A 20831-nucleotide genomic window follows, 5' to 3' on the forward strand; every position below is an offset into this window, starting at 1 on the left:
CGAGAAACTTTCTGGATATGTTTGGCAGAATTCTGGTAAACTCAGAACAATCAAGTTATGTTTGACTTGGATGTAAAATTCGAAAAACTACCCAGGTATGTTCGGTGAACTTCTGGAACAAGTTTTGTAAACTTCCAGGTTCGAATAGAAAAACCCCACGGTACGAGACACTACCTTGATATGTTCGCAAAATATTCAAAATAAGTTCAAGGAACCAAACTTCCTAGAACGGGTTCCAGAACCATTTAAGGCATTTTGGAAAACATCCAGAATGTGTTCAGAGCTAATTTGAAGAAACTCTAAGGAATGCTCGAAGAATGGTCAGTGCAGATTCTGGGATCTGCTTACCAAAGTAAGCAAAACGCTCGCTAATTCGCCTTTTTTCGAATATAAGGCTGATATACGGCGGATATGAGACTTCGAAGCTTTGTATTAGCCATTTGTCTGCCATATATTGCAAAAAGGCGAAGTAGTGGGCTTATTTGTTACTTGGAATATCTTGGACATATCTGGACAAATTCAAAATATATACTAATACATATTTGGAGAACTTCCAGGTCAGATTCGGGTATATTACAAGACGTGTTCGGGGAACTTCTAAGAGCACTTCCTAAAAAAATCGAAATTCCTAGATTTGTTTAGATGGCCTCATGGATTGTACGAAGAATATCCAAGGCATGTTGAGGCAACTTTCAATGTATGTCTGGACTGGGAACACTGGGAAGAAAATTCTGGTAAAACTTCAGATTCTGGTATCTATGAAGACATGTTTAAGTATTTTCCTGAATAAGCAAAAATGGCAGATCAAATTCTGGAAACTATCAAGATATTATAATATCAAGATATGTTACAGCTTCCAGGTCAAATTCGAAAATTCTCCGATAAATATTTGGATCTACTATATATGATCGGCAAAAAATTCTAGAAATTTTGGAAAAACTTCCTAAAAATGAGTTTTGAATATTTCTAGGCATTTTTGATGAACTTACTGAATGTGTTAAGAAACAATTCGGGAGACTTTGAGGGTCAAACTAACTTTGGGGATCTGCAGTGGCGCGCTCCCTGGGCCCTCTAGAGAGTGTGTTGAAAGTCTTCTAGGACTTTTTCAGGGAACATACAAAGCAAATTCAGGGGAAATTAGTAAAATCTCCAGGCTCATTTCGAGAGACTACCAAGGCATTAAACGTCCTTGACATGTAATGTCGAGAGACTACTCAAATTTGTTGGAGAGCTTCCAATATAAGTTCGGGGACCTTTCGTGTTTGGATAGCTTCTCCGGTGTTTTTTTGCGAAGTTGAGTAAACAGAACTCAGATTATAATTCAGGGAACATCCAATGCGTTTTTAGGGATATGTTTGAAGACAATTTACGGCACATTCGGGGAACAATCAAACTGCGTTTTGAGGACTATCAAATCAGTACAATTTCGAAAAGCAACTAGAGCTAATTCAATGAACTTCCATTTTCTGGGATATGTTTGTAGGCATTTTCTGCAAATCAGGGAAACCCCAAAGCGTGCCTAAAAACTATTTCATTGTCGATACATAACAAATCGGGTATGGAGGACTATCAGAACAATTCCGTAAAACTACCAAGGCAAATTCCAGAAACTTCCACTTTCTGTATATGTTTGGATACTTTAGGAAAAATCAGGGAACTTCTTATGCATTTTAAAATCATATTTTAGGATCTAACAAATCTTGTTTGGAGGACTATCAGAACAACTTCGGGAAACTTCCAGGGTGTATTAAAGGATGTTTTGCTTGCTAGATATGTTTGGAGACTTTTTAGGACACATAAAGGAACTTCCAATGCATGTCTTGGAAACTTTATCGATTTGTTTAGAGACTCTTTAGATCACATTCTACTGCCAGGGCAAACTCAAGGAACTTCCATTACATTGGTATTTTCTGAATTTATTTGGAGACTTTTTTTTTGGAGACTCTTTAGATAACATTCTACTGCTAGGGCAAACTCAAGGAACTTCCATTACATTGGCATTTTCTGAATGTATTTGGAGACTTTTTTTTTAGAAAATCACGGAACTTTCAATTGGAGACTTTTACGATCAAATTAGGGGATCTAGAAAATCGTATTTGGAGGAATATAAAAACAATTTCCGGAAACTACCGGGGAAATGCATGCGTTTGGAGACTTTTTAGGAAAAATAAGTGAATTTCTAATTCATAGATTAGAAGAATTTTAAAATCATGTTTGGGGATCTAACAAGGTTTGGAGGACTATCAGAACAAATTCGGGAAACTTCCAGGGTGTATTAAAGGAAGTTTCGCTTTCTGGATATGTTTGGAGACTTTTTAGGACAAGTAAAGGAACTTCCAATGCATGTCTTGGAAACTTTATCGATTTGTTTGGAGACTCTTTAGATCACATTCTACTGCCAGGGCAAACTCAAGGAACTTCCATTACATTGCGAAACAGATTTTCTAGATGTTTTCTAGGTATTTTCTGAATGTATTTGGATACTTGTACGATCCAATTTGGGGATCTAGAAAATCGTATTTGGAGGAATAGAAAAACAATTTCCGGAATTTGTAATGCATAAACTAGAAGAATTTTAAAATCATATTTGGGGATCTAACAAGGTTTGGAGGACTATCAGAACAACTTCAGGAAACTTCCAGGGTGTATTAAAGGAAGTTTCGCTTTCTGGATATGTTTGGAGACTTTTTAGGACTAATAAAGGAACTTCCAATGCATGTCTTGGAAACTTTATAGATTTGTTCGGAGACTCTTTAGATCACATTCTACTACCAGGGCAAACTCAAGGAACTTCCACTACATTGCGAAACAACTTTCTAGATCTGCATTGGATATTATCTAGGAAAAATCAGAGAACTTCCAATGCATTTCTGAAAAACTTTCTCGATGTATTTGGAGTCTATATAGATCATATTTGAGGACGTCGCATATCGTGTTTAGGGAATTAGGCACCAAGGCCAAGGTATTTTCTGAATGTATTTGGAGACTTTTTAGCGAAAATCATAGAACTTCCAATGCGCATGTCTGAAAAACTTCCTTGATATGATTGGAGCTGCTTGGATCAAATTCGAGGATCTAGCGAATCGTGTTTGGATGATAAGGAAACTATATGGGTAAATCCAATGAACTTCCACATTCTGGATGTGTTTGGAGACTTTTTAGGGCAATTATGGGAACTTGTGATACATGCCTGAGAAACTACATCGATACGTTTGGAGACTTTTTAAATCAAATTCTACTACCAGCGCAAGTACTAAGTACTAAGAACTTACATTACATATCTGAGGAGCTTCCTGGAAATGTTTGAAGACATCCAGGTCAAGTTTGAGATTCCATCAAGGCTTGTTCGAAGAACTCAAATTTTGGAAACCAATGGATGATGTCCAGGATATTTACTTCGACTACCTGGGCATACTCGAGCATCTTCCAAGAATAATTCCAGAAAGTACCTATACAATTCTGGGAAATTCCTGAACGTATTCTGAAAACATTCAGCAAAACTTTGGGTAACTATCAAGGCATTTTTGAGGATCCCGATCTCGATATGGGTGAAGATCCTTCAGGGGACTTCCTTAAACAAAATTCGCAGGTCAGATCTTGAGACCCTGATCAATTAATGTTTGGAGCACTTGCTGACCCTAATGAATGCAATCCCGCCCGGACGCACGTGGGCGCGCTTGCAACGGTCCACTAATCATACTAAACCCTGACTTCTCTCCCTCCCAGCAGTCATGCGACAGATGTGATGGAAACCGTCGGCTGGAAGAACATGGTGACGACGCATCCGCACCTGATAAACGAAGCATTTCGCGCCCTAGCCACCCAGCAGATACCACCGATCGGTCCTCCCCGCAAGCGGGTCAAGATGAGCTGAAATAAAATGTTGACATCCGTACAGTCCGTGATGTCAACGTCGCCGTCACTACCAACACCATCAGCTAGTATCACTCAATCATCATCATCATCCGCATCCGCATCCGCATCATCATCGTGTTTGTTATCATCACTATCAACCACCACCACCACCACCACCAACAACAACAACAACCCATCCATTGCTGCTGCCACCCTGTACCAACTGACGACGTCGGGATCCACTTCTAACCCATCATCGGTTGTTCCGTCGCCGGCGGGATCACCTTCCGCTGCGCCAATAACCACCCAACTGCTACAACAGCCATCACGGAAGCTGCTTGGTCACGCGAGCCCCATCTCGTCGTCGTCGTCGTCATCGCTGCTGATCAACCACTTGACCAACCCGAGCAGTCCTAGCTCTCGGACGACCTCTGCCGGAGGTTTGCTGAAGCAACAGCTGGCGGCCGCCACCGATCACAGCCACAAAATTGCAACCAGTCTGATCAAGACAGGCGGTAAAAAGTCATCGGTAAACGTGAACGACATAGCCGCTGGGTTGGCCAATGCCGTCGCTGCAGCCGTGGCCGATGCCGTCACCGTTGCCACCATCGGACGGAATCTTAATCTCAATCTGAACAACTATTCGCAGTTGCGCCAGCAGCTGGAAATGCAGAACACCGGCAACGGCACTACCACGACATCACCGCCGACGACCACCGGTTCCTCTTCCTCAGAGACATCTGGCGGCAGTCATGCGTTGAAGCAGTTTCTCAACAACCAATCCAGCATCGTCAGTAACAATCATCAACACCAGCAGCAACAGTATCATCGCCGGGGTGCCAGTTCCGCTGCTGCAGCCGCTGTGATTGATGGCATCAGTTCCAGCAGCGCTAGAAATTGTCTACAAAGTGGCGACATCTGTTTGCAATAAGGCAGCTTTTGGATGGAACGCAAATAATAAGAAAAAGAGCAGTTGTTTGCTTTAATTCTATAGAAAATCTAGTTTCTTGATAGTCTCTCGTTAGTAGGATTCTCTTAGTAGTAGTGAAGCGAATTGTAAATCGATAAATAATCATAAAAATCAGAAATCAGTAAACTGGAATCAGCGCAAGAGGAGTTGTAGCAGAGAAATAGCAGCGAGAGATGTACGGTCAAAACAGAATGAATCAACCTTGAAGGATTAGACGAAGGGACACTGATTTGAATTCGTTTCTTGATAAATAATTATGTTTCCGTTGAACAAAAGCAAGCAAAATGTCCCCTTGGCGGTCGGGAAATTTTACCCATTGATTCAGTGCCATCTCCTGTCCTCCCGCTGTAGAAGAAAGAAGATGGCGATCAATCTCTGAGTAAATATTCGCGAGCGTTTCGGCAAAAATTGAACAGAGAGCAAAGTGTAGGCCAGGTTTTCTCCCCGCGCCACGAGTTTTCTTCTCAAATGTCAAATAACGCTTTTCTCGGCAGAACCGTGCGGCGTCGGCTCTGGCTTTGTGGTGTTCCGTTTCAGTAAAAAAAAAGAGCCCCTGTGTGGGCTGAGTTGCAGACGGCCTTGATAGTGGCCACATCCGCCGGCAGCTGGCGCTGGCACGCCCAAAGAGAGAAGTGAAATCATTTTAATTCAAATAAATTAAATTAATTTATACAATGTGATATTTTTGTCTATATATGTTAGCTAATATAATGTAATTAATTAATGGAAAAAAGCTAAGAGAAGAAACCAACACGAGACACAGGAGAGAATGCCGAAGAAAACATTGAAAAAACAGTTAAATGCTCTGAAAACTAAGGGGATTCAATCTTTTCTTGTTTGAATCACCAAATTACAACAATCGGAAATCGCCCTACTTGGCAAAGCAACACTTTATCTGAAGAAAACAAAGTTCGAAAATTTAAGTGAAAAATAAATTGTTTTTTAGCGTACACTGAATCAAACAATTGCGTTAAAAATTGTTCGTAATCTTTTTTCCTATGAGGTGATTTTTTTTTTACTTTTTTATCCTTTTCCTTGTTTTTCCCCCTCACTTATTCCTACCTTACTTGTGTAAAAAGAATAGTTTAAAAAAAATCTTTCGTTTATTTTGCTGCAAATTTCGTATTTTTATGCAATTTGCACTCGTTTACTTTATATTTTCGTTTCCCCCCAATTAGGTGTTCAAATTTTCTAATAATTCAGCTTAAAAAAATAAAAGAAAAACAAAATACAAAAAATAAGCTATCGTTAGTTATAAACATTTGTTTTAGTCGCTACTTTTAACAAACAAAAAAAAAAACAACAACAACAACTTGATAGGTAAACAAAACTACAAAAGAAGAAAAGAAAGAGATAGAGAGATAATGGAAATAGAGCGGAGCAAACAAATGAATTACTGAATTTATTTAAGCAAGCAACGGAAAATTAAAAAGCGCGAAATAAAACAAAACAAAAATTACATTGAGACAAACAAAAAGTAAGAATTGATATAAAGGCTAAAACTGATAAACAAATAAATTTAGTAGCTTCATATGTGATTATAACTCTATGAATAACTATTTCAAAAATACCGTAACAATAAAAACAAAGTTGAAAATCTAACGCGATTTTTTTTTCTGTTCATTTTTGCGCCCTTTCATTGATTTCCTGTTCATTTTGCCGGCTCGGATTGGGCTATACTGTTGCCGGGTATTTTTTTCGGGGTCCACACTCCGTCATCGAAGGTCGTCGTAAATTCACTACCTTGTGTTAGAGCGTTCGCGTTACTTCCTATTACACACTTGTTGTAACTATGTACGTTACACACATCCACGCCCCAACACACACAAACTAATTTATACCAAAAAGTAAGCATTAGGAGCGGAAACCCTCCAGAGAAAAAAAAACGGCAACAGTATCATTCTGAAAGGCCCAAGCACCAGCAGGATGGACAACATAACCTCAAATCATCGTCGTTCGTTACACGATACGATCCCACCAATCTAAGTAAACATAGTAGCAACGAGAAACCTAATTTTCGGTTTTCCGCCGTCACCGCCGCCGTCTTGACCGGATTTATGCATTTGGTATTTTCGCTTTGATTTCTAACACCGCCCTCTCCCCCTCCCCTACAACTCCTCCTCAAAACCTCCGCCGCCGAACCCGTTGAACAAGTCACAAATTAGAAATTCAGCTTTGTGAACAAAAATGTCGCGGAAACAGAAGAAGAAGATGATGAAGAAAGCAAACAACATGATTATTAAATGTGGTTTTGATCTCTTAACAAATTAGTGGATATAAAATAAAGCGAGCGTTGATAAAAAAAAAAACAAACAAACAAAGAATTGGCCATGACGCGTGTAGCCGTTGCATTTTCTTCACGTCACTTCGGTTTGTGCTAATTAGTGTGTTATCATTCAGCAAAACAAAACAAACAAACAAAAAACGTGAGCAAAACAGAAACCTACTACTAAAACTACTACTTACACAATGAAATCAAAGCAAACAATAATATTAGACAACAAACAACAACAAACAAGAGGATTAATTACAACTCAATGCAAAAATCCGCAACAATTAACTGTATAAAAATATATTTTTGTGTATAATTGATTAGTGATAATTTCGAACTAAGGTAATTCATAGCAAGAGCAAAGTGAATAAAGAAAAATAAAAAAAAAGGAACGAACAAGTTGATCAAGTGTTGCAGCAACCGGCAAGCAACGGTTTGTAAACATTTTCATGGGCAGAAGACATCAAGGAAAGGAGAAACATCCTAATTTAGCAACACTGGTTGTTGGCATCGACCAGGATCTGTGATTGTCGTTGTGACTGCTGGCTACATACAAACACACACACACTCATACACGTACACACAAACAGATACATATACATGCAAAAAGGAAGGATTTTTTTTTTCATCAGAAGGACAACCTACAATTTAAGCTGTATTTAGACATGAGTGTGCACGCGTGGAGTGGAGCGGGAATTGCAGCAGCAGCATGCAAGAGACAACTAGAGCTAGTCCCGCTACGCTCCACGCGTGCCCACGCTCATGTCTGAATTGACCTTTAGGACGCATAGGTACAGACAGACGGACGGATGCACACGAGACGGAAAAAAATAAATAAAGAGAGCGAGAGAGATAATTAGAAGAAAGAGATAGGAACGACAAAATGTGTGAACTATAGAATCGGGGAAGAGTGGAAATTCGATGCAGCAGGATATGCTAGGTCGGTAAGTGGATTGAAGTGAATCGGAGGACGAAAAGAAGACGAAGAAGAAGAAGGGTGAAAATGATGGGAATAAGTTTTTAACGATTAAGGTGATCTAAAAATCAAGTACATTGAAATAAAAAAATGTGACAAAATGAAATTGATTGAAAACAAAGAATGGGTCGCGTTGCGAGGGGTTGGTTGTGCCGAAATTTCCCTTAAAAATGTGAGCGTTTCATCAATACCATAGATTACTTACGACGAATATCTCTTTCTCACCGATTCACAGAGTAGTAACTAGGTAAAAAAACTGGCCAAAATTGTCTACTATTGTTTTGAGCGATATTATGCATTGATATAGGATGAAAAGTAGAAATGATTAATCATATCGTCAGGCCATTTTCCTCAGAGATGGCGCTGTTCCAATGGCAGGAAGTAATAAAAATCTGCATATAGTAATTGAGAGAAGTGGGAATAATTCGCTTTCGATGTATAGGGGAAGTAGGGGTATAGTGAACAGGTGGGGTATAGTGAGCTTTATGTACTTTAGTCGTGGATTTCATACACACTTAGTTTTTTCTACCGAGCTCGGCTGTGCAAATCTCGGCAAAAAAAGTTTCACTGAGATCTCAGCAAAAGACGCATTTCGCGCCAAATTGTATTCGGAGCTGGCAGCACCCTCTCAGATTTCAATGAAACTTTCTGGATGTGTGGACCTTGACTAAATATGCCACTTTGCATACTTAGTTTTTCCAAAATTTATCTAGACTAACATTCGAGAAGGGCCAAACTTTTTCTGCCGATTTTTTTCAAAAAAAATATTATGGAAAAATGACAACTTCTACAAAAATGTGTTGTATGGATGACTTTTAGGAAATTGTCCAAGTTATCGAAAAAAAATACTGGAAAAAATTTCATTTGAAACCTACACTGAAAAAAAAACGATTTTTAAAATTTAAAGTCGATTTAAAAAATGGCCGTGTTTGATTTGGATGAAACTTTGCCTCAAGATAGGTTATTATGTTTACTACCAACCGTCCATACATCGCGAGATGGGCACTTTTAAGGAAAAAAAGTTTTTCTTACAAAAACTTTTTCATGTCTGAACTGATTTTTTTTTTGATTTGCCATTTTCACACAAAACTAAACCAGTGAATCTCTAAATCATCTCAGAATCCAATGAAGCTCAATTTGCGATTAAATTTTGTCTAATCAGCACTTAAGTTCACTTTGATTAATCGAGAATTTCATATGAAAAGGGCTCATGATGCATTTCTCGCCAAATCGTATTTGGAATTGGCAGCACCCTCTCAGAGTTCAATAAAACTATTTGGACATGTAGACCTTGTCAAAAAAAATATCATTCCCTTATTTTATTGTCTACTACTGATGCAAAATTTCATAATATGTTAGAAAAAAAAGACAAGATTTTTCATATACCATTTATTTATATATTTTCAATGTTTTAAACCTATTTTCATAGATGCTATTTTTTCCTTTTTCCAATCAAGTTAAATATTTTTGGTTCATCTTCTGAATTAGAATACCTTTTTGTCGCTACTTTGTCACCAGTTATAGGCAAAAAACTGTGGAATTTCAGTGTACCAGATATTGTCTTTGTGCTGTTATATAGTTCTTCGAGTTCTTCTGACATTTCGATGTACCGATGTACGATGTACTCGAAACGTAGTTTTGTGATATTTTTATCTGTTTGGTCAACTGCCCAGTTATATAATTCTCGTGGAGTTGTTATGGTGTTTCCATAATCTCGAGCAAGACTAGCTCTCTATGCCATTCGCTTGAGAGTGCCACCAATGGCATCACAGGGACCTTTTCCATGAGACGTTGCAAAAAAATGCCATTCTGCTTCTAATCCATGCTTTGACTAAAATCTACACAGACTTGCAAAGTATTTTTTATTTTTGTATTGTGATGCTGCCCCATCTGACATAAAAGTAATTTTAGAAAAATCTATCGATTGTTTAATAAAATCTATCATTTTTGAGATGAACAGCTGAACTGCAACTGTATCGTGAGTCATTACTTCTGATATGATAATAAAGCTAACATTTTCAAGTTTATTGTCTTTCTTATAATAAACTTCAAATGGATGTATTGTTGCTTGAGAATTATTCCAGTGATATCCTTGAGCAGCGTTTTGGATAATGAATGAATAATTTTCAGAAAAATCACAAATTGCTAGAATTTCGCCTTCTTTTAATTATTTTTTATTTCTTAGAAAAGATGACTGTTGTTATTTACAAGTCATGAGTTATAAGTTTGTTAATTTTATCAATGAGATATGGAACAAATTCATCAACAGGCTTGATAATCGTTTCCAAATTACAACGATCAGTATTCAGCCACTGTTAAAACACAACATCTTGTTTGTCATTTGATTCTAATAGCAAAGTAAGTTCCTCTTCAATATGTTCATTGGAAGCACACTTTTCGCAATCACGGAAGAAGCAATCAGTTGTTCTAATCTAATAGAAATATTACAAAGCATTTTTTTTTCTATTATTACATCTTGTGACATAATTCTTAAACTGTTGATCATAAATTTTACATTTTCATGAATTGTACAAATACATACATTATGTATACCAGTAGAATCAAGCAAAATGCAATGTTTTGGTCGCAATTGTGTAAATACAGTGAAACCAATATTAATATCTTTATATTTATCAACAAAAATCATGTACGATTTTTTGAGGGTCATCATTAACATGCGTTTTTGAACGTGTTCTTTTCGTCCACAAAATCGGAAACAAAATCATTTGTTCCGGGCATAGGTCTACTAATATCATTGTCATCAAAAAATTCCCTAACTAGTTTTTTTTGTATCATCGTTGATCCCATGCCCACTTCTTTTGTTGGGTGTGCTTAGAATACCCTGCTCATTAACAAGGCTCTTCTTCTGCTACAACTTTATTCACGGACCAAGACTTTGGCAATACTGATAATACTGTTATCTGATCTTTTCTGTCAGCTGTAGGGGAATTGAACTTCTCCTTTAGCTGCAGAATCATTTCTTCGTATGCCTCTACTATGCTAATGTCTGCTGTATCTAGGCCAAATATATTTTTTCGCACTGCTTGTGTAATTTCTAGAGATTTTATTGAACGGTAATCCATGCTCCTCATGTTCCTCGATGAAATTGGAGATAAATTCAACGTTTCCACAAAGCCATTAAACTTCTCAACATTGTATGGGCGTTGCAGATCATCTGCTGATGGAACTGACTCCAATGATGGAACCGATGGTACCGTATCTGAAGGAAAGAAGAAGAAAAAATAATTAATAAGTACAATTAGGAGGTTGCAGTTAAAAGTTGATAGAATCATCAGGATGACTGTTCTTACCTAGCTCATCTACGGATTGATGGCCACTCATTGATGGACCTGGATCATCACTATGCTGCTGCCCACTAGTTGACGGTTGGATATTTACTTCATTTCCAACCGATCGGCGTTTTTTTCATAACTGGACTTCTATTATGAGATATCACGCTACGGCATGACTCACAAATGCTCATCGTTTCATCAATTTCGTGGTTATATCCCATAGAATGTATTTTTTCTACCATCGTTGACGATATGGCCCGTAACTTTTTTCGGTTGCATCTCGGATTATTTATATTTGCACAACATTTCAATCCTTTGAGCCTTAATTTACTACTTTGGTCCATGATAATAATTTTACTTCACAACTTGCGTTATCAGATTGACTGCTGCTTGTATGAAATCAACCTTAGTTTTATAGTGCTCGTAGGGAGAATGAAGTGGTAGGTATATAATGTTAATGGTTTAGGTATAAATAACAGAAGGGCATATAGAATTATGATGCGATACGTTGTTGTTGATTCGAAAGAAGATCTCAATTTAAATTTTATTCATACCTAATTCTTTATGGATAATTTGAGCTAAGAATTCTAAGTTACTATAGGTGTATCGGATTTTGCCTCAGTAGCAGACAATATAATCAATTATATTATTTTCTAATGCTATAAGCCCTTTTCATGTGGAATTGTCGATTAATCCAAGTGATTAGTTGCTGATTAGACAAAATTGAATCACAAATGGAGCTTCATTGGGTTCTGAGATGATTTTGAGCTTCACTGGTTTAGTTTTGTGACAAATCAAAAAAAAAAATCAGTTCAGACATGAAAAAGTTTTTGTAAGAAAAACTTTTTTTCCTTAAAAGTGCCCATCTCGCGATGTATGGACGGATGGTAGTAAACATAATTATCTATCTTGAGGCAAAGTTTCATCCAAATCAAACATGGCCATTTTTTTTTTTAAATCGACATTAAATTTAAAATTGATTTTTTTCAGTGTAGGTCTCAAATTAAATTTTTCCTGTATTTTTTTTTTCGATTATTTGGTCAATTTCCTAAAAGTTATCCATAATACATATTTTTGTTGGAGTTGTAATTTTTCCATAATATTTTTTTGAAACAAATCGGCATAAAAAGTTTGGCCTTTCTCAAATGTTAGTCTAGATAAATTTTGGAAAAAACTGAGTATGCAAAAGTGCTTATTTAGTCAAAGTCTACACATCCAGAAATTTTTATTGAAATCTGAGACGGTGCTGCCAGCTTCGATTCGATTTGGCGCGAAATGCGTCAATGGAGACATTGGTGGCCTTTATTTAACTAAGCTAAGTAGCTGTTTTGGCATTTTATTTTTGGAAAATTAAACAGTAAATCAATATTAGTGATATTGTTAAAGCAACATATTTTAAAAATCTACAATCTGGAACATATTTAAAAAATCTGGAAATGAACATGATGTGTCTGTGTATCTGGCAAGAAGACTGAAAATCTGGAAAATCCAGATAAATCTCTCTGTTCTCTGGATAGTCATAACAAGCAAGCAAGCGATTGGTGATTGTGGCCAAAAAGTTTGATAAATTTCCAATACTTTTCTAATGATTCACTAGTATAATCTTTATACCAAAAGAATCATACATTAGATTCGAATAAAATAGTGTAATAAGTATTCAAATCCATCCATAAATGGCCAATGTATAAGCGTTTAAAACCTGACACTAATTCGTCACACAATTTATTGATTTTCACCCAGTATATTCCACAAAGACGTAGTCCTACGTCCAAATTAAGGGAAATAAGTAATTTCACCGAACACCGCACCAGAATACATTCTGGTTATGATATGAAGGTTTAGGATTAGTTAAAAGCTGCATATTTATCAATTTCAAACAATTGTACATTAGAGTGGTATAATACATCGTATGTTAGGGGAAACGTTTGAAAAATACTTAATGAAATTTTAAATAATTTATCGTATAACAATATCATGAAAAGGTATTGTTGGGCTCTAAATTTGATCGGTGTTGTGATCAACTTCATCTTAATTATCAACTGTAACAGTGGGATAGATTGCAAGGCGGAAATAGCAGAAAACAGTAGATAAATTCACTAAACCATAGTTATTTTTACAGCAGAATGTTTTCGAACTATGTCCGCAAAATCGACAAGCTCCTCAACAAACTACCCTTTCGCTTTAGAGCCAGTACGCCGTACTGCGAGAGGGCGTGTTCAAATACCGAGCAGATTTCTGAAGCAAACAAGGCGAGATGCTGCGTGCCCGAACTAGAAATTTGTGGCACCGAGAGTAAAATTTTTAATTTCTGTTTATTTACGCGGTGATGAGCACGGCGCTGATCTATTGTTAGGGTTTTGCGATGTACATTGCTTTTGTGAACGGAGTGACTTGAAAAAGAAAAGCGAAGAAAAGTGATATTTGGTTGTTGTGTGGTTGGAGTCGCTGGAGGAGGAATTGTTTAGGGATGACTAGGTAGAGAAAAATATGCGTGGAAGCATCGGGAATGCGGGTGTAGTGATTTGGTGAGTACGTTCCAGTTGAAGATTGTTGAAAAGTGTATTTGTCGTTAAGCAAATTATAGTTTAGATGACGCATGGCTTCAAACATTTTGTGTATCCAAATAAAACATATTACATACTAAATACGTACAGGGCATCGTCTGCTGACCATTGCCGCGGGTATATCGTGGGAGTCCCAGGTACCCGGTTCAAGCTTTAGTTGGCGGCGGTGGCTCTTCTTGACCTTCTACCCCCTGAGTAGTTAGTGTGAATAAGGGCGTCTATGTGATGTTTTGCTGTACCTGTTGTGGACATCTAGTGCATCCTGTTCCCTTAACTTGTTGCTCGCTGTTGACGCCACGATCGCCGACGTAGATGGTGTCCCTCGATGAAACACGTGGGCCCAGGAACTACTCGGAGCAACCATGTTTCAAGCGCTAGTCTGGGAGCGCAGTCGACGGTGCTGTTTTCGACGCCGTTCATTATCGTCGTTACACGGCCGGTCGATGATGACGGTGAAACAACTCCACTCGGGGGCCTAGTTCGACTTGGTCGCCGTCAAGGAACTACTCGGAGCCACACGGGGCACGCGCAGATCTGGAAGCGTGCGGTGCCTGGTATGACTACGTTTCGCACACTGGTCTGTGGTCTGGGAGCGTAGCGTTCCGGATACCTCACATTCGATGGTGCACACTTGAAAAATTTCATGTAAATTTAAATCTTTTTAGATGTACTCAAAAGAAGCGACTTAATCGACCTAAATTTACGTCTTTTCTTAAATTTACTTGAACCACAAACTGAAGACATATTTTTACATTTCATGACGTAAATTTCTGTCACTGGTGCTCGTTTTTACTGATTTTGATAATTTTTCAAAATCCTGCAATTTTACATCTTTTAGACATAATTTAGTGTGGATTCTCAAACTGTTTGGTGTTGCGAATGGTTTGGTTCTCCGGCAATTCAACGGGCAAAAAATAGGCTCTCCTGTGGATATGTGGTGCATTGCATGCTTAGTGATTGATTTAAAATCGTTTGTTTTGACACTACAGGATATTATCGGACATTCGTATAAAATTTCACTTTGCCATTCAATATGGCGCTACCTCAAGTGCTGTCGATATGCCATAAATGATTTAAATATCACTTCACATCCGAATGCGCACTTAAAGACTTGTGAATTCCTATGCAGCTGGATATGTTGTTTTATAAAATGTGGAATTCGCGCAGTCCAAACCACATATATTGCAACGGACACTCATTTTTTTCAATACCGTACCGTAACGCGATAAAACTGCGGAGTGCGTTGCCGATGACGATCGAAGCTTTACTTACTGCTTTCAGGTGCGTTGTCACCGAGGATAGGCATCATGTAATTTTACATCTATTCGGACATAAAAATCTGTCACGAATTTACTTTTCAGTTTCGGTCATGTAATTTTAGGCTTTTTAACACCTAATTTTAAAAGCATGACACATTTTTCAGAAGTTGATGTGATATTCAGTCATAAGACGCTATTTCACATCTAGATGTGTTTATTATTAAAAGTCGACCTTTATTTTTTTGAAATGCATCTATGTGCACATAAAATTAAGTCGTTTATCGTCAGTCCGCATCGTGCTCTCTTGCCGTGCGGATCTATTTGCTTTTTGCTGAAGGAAGTGTTACTACTACCTAAAGCTACAACAAATTTAAACAGCACTTTTCAGTGCTCAACCTGTAAAAATTTTCTACCTTGTTCAACTCTTATTCCTCTTCGATCCTTGTTTGGACCCTACCCGAGGTAATCCTTCTTGGATATCGATTTGGAAAATTCCTCTTCGATCCTTCAGATTCTTATAGTAAGCTGCTTGGAAGTCGATTTGGATAAAAATTTACTGCCGCCATGGCGCCTAAACGCAAAAGAAAGGGGCAAACTCTTGACCCCCCTTCTGATGAAATTAATTTGAGTAATCAATTTGATTTGCTCACGGATGATGAGAATGATCCATCATCCAAGAAAAATTCTAGTAAACTTTCCCGGCTGAATGCCAAGAAGGAAAAGATTCCCCCTATTGTGATAACCACTACCGATTTCCATGCTCTTCGCATGGAACTTTTGAATTTCGTGAAAGTTAAGTTTTCACTACAAATTGGACGTCGGGGTGAATGCCGTGTATTGGCTGAAACCTTGGACGGATTTAAATGTCTTCTCAAGTATCTTACTGAGAAGAAGCACAAATTTTTTACTTACGACACCAAAACTGAACGTGTGTTCAAGGTTGTCATGAAAGGACTGCCCAGTGGTGAATCCCTGGATCAGATCAAAGATGAACTAGCAAAATTACTTGGAGTTGTGCCACTCCAAGTAATCAAAATGAAAATGAAATCCCGTCCTGGCGATTCGCGCAACGGGATTTCTAATGATTTTTATTTAGTTCACTTCAAGTCTAGTGAACTAAACAACCTTAAGGCCTTAGAAAAAGCTAGCCTTATGCTCCATGTCCGAGTGAAGTGGGAACATGTTCAAATTGTGGTGAAAACCACAAATCCAATTTTTGGGAATGTAAGACTCGCAAAGCGATCCTACAATCTCGTTCTAACCGTCAGGTAGGAAACGCTCCACGTTTCCGACCAGGTACAAATTCCTCTGCTGTTAACAACGGTCAGCGAGGAACAAATTCTACATTCGTACCAGTAGGTACAAATATCTCCCCTGCTTCAAATGTTTCATCTGTACCTACTCCCCTCGCTGCTAACAATGTTCAGCGAGTTAATGGAGCTACCTATGCTGCTATTGCAGCGGGTAGAAATCAAAATACTAACCAACGTTCTAATGGAAATTTTGACAATTTTGACTTAGGAAGCATTACTGCCCCCAAAATGGAATTTTTACAGAATTCATTAATTGACATGATTTCTGATATGCTTAAATCTAACTCCATGTTTGATGCTATTCAAACTGGAGTAAAATTTGCAAATAATATTGTCATGACTTTAAAATTCAGCAATGGATTTTAAAGCATTAAATATTGTAAATTGGAATGCTCGATCTCTTAAAGATAATGAAGACGAGCTATTTAACTTTTTAAGAGTTCATAACGTGCATATTGCCGTTATAACTGAAACGTTCCTTAAACCTGCCCATAAGGTTAAGAAGGACGCAAATTACTTGATTTATAGAAATGATCGTCTTGATGGACCCTGTGGTGGCGTTGCCATCATTATTCATAGACGAATCAAACATAAAATTCTTTCTTCATTTGAAACCAAAGTTTTTGAAACTTTGGGGGTTTCTGTTGAAACAAAATTTGGACAACTTACGTTTATAGCTGCCTATTTGCCATTCCAATGCGTAGGCCAGCAAAAGAATTTTCTCAAGGGTGACCTCCAGAAACTTACCCGTCATAGGTCTAAATTCTTCATTATTGGTGATTTAAATGCAAAACACCGCTCATGGAATAATGCTCAAAGCAATTCCAATGGTAATATTCTGTTTGATGATTGTTTTGCAGGTTATTACACTATTCAATATCCAAACAGCCCAACATGCTTTTCTTCTGCAAGAAATCCCTCCACTATTGATTTGGTCTTAACTGATTCATGTCAACTTTGTAGCCAATTGGTTACCCATGCTGACTTCGGTTCTGATCACCTTCCAGTAACTTTTGAAATATCCCAAGAAATAATTTGTCATCCCAACAGCTCTACTTTCAATTACCATAGAGCTGATTGGGAGCAGTATCGAACATTTATGGAATATAACTTCGATCCAAACATTCCTTTGCAAACCAAAGATGAAATTAATTATGCTCTTGAATCTCTGACTACTTCTATAGTTGAAGCAAGAGCTGCCTCAGTACCAAAATGCGAGGTTAAATTCGATTCAATTATAATAGACGATGATCTTCAGCTCTTGATCCGTCTTAAAAATGTCCGTAGGAGACAATATCAAAGAACACGCGATCCTGCCATGAAGGTTATCTGGCGGGATTTGCAAAAACAAATTAAAAAGCGATTCTCTGCCCTGAGGAACAAAACTTTTGAAAATAATATTTCCAAATTAGACCCGAGTTCCAAACCCTTTTGGAAACTCACAAAAATTTTGAAAAAACCTCAAAAGCCTATTCCAGCGCTTAAAGAAGGTGGTAAAATTTTGATCACAAATTTGGAAAAAGCTCAGAAACTTGCTAAGCAATTCGAGAGTTCCCATAATTTCAGTTTGGGTCTTACTAGTCCTATTGAGAATCAGGTTGCTCGGGATTATCTGAATATTTTCTCTCGGGAAAATATTTTTGATGATTCCTGGGGGACTGATTTGGACGAAGTAAGGTCTATAACTAAAAAATTTCAAAATATGAAAGCTCCAGGTGATGATGGAATTTTCTATATCCTCATCAAAAAACTCCCAGAGAGTACCTTGTCTTTCTTGGTAAAATTATTTAACAGATGTTTCCATTTGGCATACTTTCCTGATAAATGGAAAAATGCAAAAGTTGTTCCAATTTTGAAGCCGGATAAAAATCCAGCTGAAGCTTCTAGCTACCGTCCAATAAGTTTGCTTTCTTCAATAAGTAAACTTTTTGAAAAGATAATTTTGAATAGAATGATGCTTCACATCAATACGAACTCAATTTTTGCAGATGAGCAGTTTGGATTTCGCCATGGGCATTCAACTACTCATCAACTCTTAAGAGTTAACAATTTAATTCGTTCAAACAAATCTGAAGGCCACTCAACTGGAGTTGCTCTTCTAGACATAGAAAAAGCATTCGACAGTGTTTGGCATGAAGGTTTGATTGCTAAATTGAAAAAGTTTAATTTTCCACTTTATATTATGAAATTAGTTCAAAATTATTTAACTGACAGAACTCTGCAGGTTAATTATCAAAATTCCAAATCTAATCGACTACCTGTTAGAGCAGGAGTTCCTCAGGGTAGCATTCTTGGGCCTATATTGTATAACATTTTCATTTCGGACCTCCCTGATTTGCCTCAGGGTTGCCACAAATCTTTGTTCGCTGATGACACAGGCATTTCCGCTAAAGGAAGAAGTCTTCGTGTTATTTGCAGCAGACTTCAGAAAAGTTTAGATATTTTCTCTTCTTATTTACAAAAATGGAAGATTTCTCCCAACGCTTCCAAAACTCAACTTATAATATTTCCACACAAGCCTAGAGCTTCGTTTTTGAAACCTAGTAGTAGTCACATAGTCACTATGAACGGAGTTCCAATTTCCTGGTCAAACCAAGTGAAATATCTTGGATTAATACTTGACCAAAAATTAACTTTTAAAGATCACATTGAGGGCATTCAAAATGGTGAGTTGACAACCTGGAAGGAGCGGAATACCTAGCCCTGGTCCTCACAAGTTCCTACTTCACGCCTCCTCGAGTCATATGATAACAAAAGACTACCAGCTGAAACATGGACACAGCTGGTTGGCGTAGCCTGGGCAATGTTGCCAGTCCGGCAATAGCAAAGTGAAGAGGTGCGACGCGAACACTGGCGCGGTAACCATAGTACGGTGATAGAGGAAATGCTTCACCAAACCTGAGCGTCTGCTCACCATGGAGGTGCGGCTCAAAACGGCGTCTGTTCTCCATGTTAGGAGCGGCTGATCACCGTCCTAGTGCCAGCGTGGGACTCTAAACAGAGCTGTGCACGATGGTCCCCCGGCGAGACAGGGGGTTGGGGCAGGCCCAACAAGCCGCCCTGGAAAAAAACAAAGTTACAAATACCGAAGAAAGAAATACGGATCGGAACAATCGGCACAGACCTACGCGACGAAATAAGGACTACGATTGGAAACTCGGAACATGGAACTGCAAATCGCTCGGCTTCCCGGGTTGCGATAGGTTAATCTATGACGAACTTCAACCACGCAACTTCGAAGTCGTAGCACTGCAGGAACTTTGCTGGACGGGACAAAAGGTGTGGAAAAGCGGGCATCGAGCGGCTACTTTCTACCAGAGCTGTGGCACCACCAACGAGCTGGGAACCGGCTTTGTAGTGCTGGGTAAGATGCGCCAACGCGTGATTGGTTGGCAGCCGATCAACGCGAGGATGTGCAAGTTGAGGATTAAGGGCCGTTTCTTCAACTACAGCATAATCAACGTGCACTGCCCACACGAAGGGAGACCCGACGACGAGAAAGAAGCGTTCTATGCGCAGCTGGAGCAGGTGTACGACGGCTGTTCGCAACGGGACGTCAAAATCGTCATCGGTGACATGAACGCTCAGGTAGGACGGGAGGCAATGTATAGACCGGCAATCGGGCCAAACAGCCTGCATGCCGTATCGAACGACAACGGCCAACGATGCGTGAACTTTGCAGCCTCCCGGGGTATGGTAGTTCGAAGTACCTTTTTCCCCCGCAAGGATATCCACAAAGCCACCTGGAGATCACCTGACCAACACACAGAAAACCAAATCGATCACGTTCTAATCGACGGGAAATTCTTCTCCGACATTATCAACGTCCGCACGTACCGCAGTGCGAACATAGATTCGGACCACTACCTAGTTGCAGTATGCATGCGCTCAAAACTCTCGACGGTGCATAACACTCGTCGAAGTCGAACGCCACGACCCAACATTGAGCAACTACGGGACACCGGAGTTGCCCAGGACTACGCGCAGCAGCTGGAAGTTGCACTACCCACGGAAGAGCAGCTTGGCGCAGCTTCTCTTGAAGATGGCTGGAGGGACATCCGTTCAGCCATAGGTAGTACTGCTGTAGCGGCACTAGGTACTGCAATCCCGGACCGAAGAAATGACTGGTTTGACGGCGAATGCAAACTGTTAGTAGAGGAGAAGAATGCAGCACGGGCGAGAATGCTGCAACACCGCACGAGATTGAATGTGGAGCGATACAGACAAGCGCGGAACAGACAAAACTCGGTTTTCCGAACGAAGAAGCGTCAGCAGGAAGATCGAGATCGCGAGGCGATGGAAAATCTGTACCGCGTAAACGACACACGG

At 38.8% G+C, this 20831-nt stretch overlaps 2 protein-coding genes across 4 annotated transcripts in view; both read left to right on the forward strand.

Annotated features, from left to right (window-relative positions):
• Positions 1–3874, forward strand: part of rdx (BTB/POZ and MATH domain-containing protein rdx) — a 266696-nt gene extending 262822 nt beyond the window's left edge. For 2 of the 3 annotated variants that reach the window (XM_065216377.1, XM_065216375.1), the window contains exon 7: positions 3727–3874. In XM_065216377.1, coding sequence (XP_065072449.1) covers positions 3727–3874 — 148 coding nt within the window. The remainder of the gene's footprint in view (positions 1–3726) is intronic. The other variant, XM_065216376.1, reaches the window with a different exon arrangement.
• A 6-nt stretch (positions 3875–3880) lies between these two features.
• LOC135696863 (uncharacterized) lies at positions 3881–7196 on the forward strand. Its single transcript, XM_065216402.1, has one exon. It carries the CDS (start codon positions 3881–3883, stop codon positions 4784–4786), a length of 906 nt encoding a protein of 301 aa, XP_065072474.1. The 3' UTR covers positions 4787–7196.
• Positions 7197–20831: the final 13635 nt, after the last annotated feature.

Source organism: Ochlerotatus camptorhynchus, unplaced genomic scaffold (assembly GCF_037179485.1).
Source record: "Ochlerotatus camptorhynchus isolate MF236.1 unplaced genomic scaffold, CSIRO-AGI_Acam_v1.1 ptg000062l, whole genome shotgun sequence".
Lineage (NCBI taxonomy): Eukaryota > Metazoa > Arthropoda > Insecta > Diptera > Culicidae > Ochlerotatus > Ochlerotatus camptorhynchus.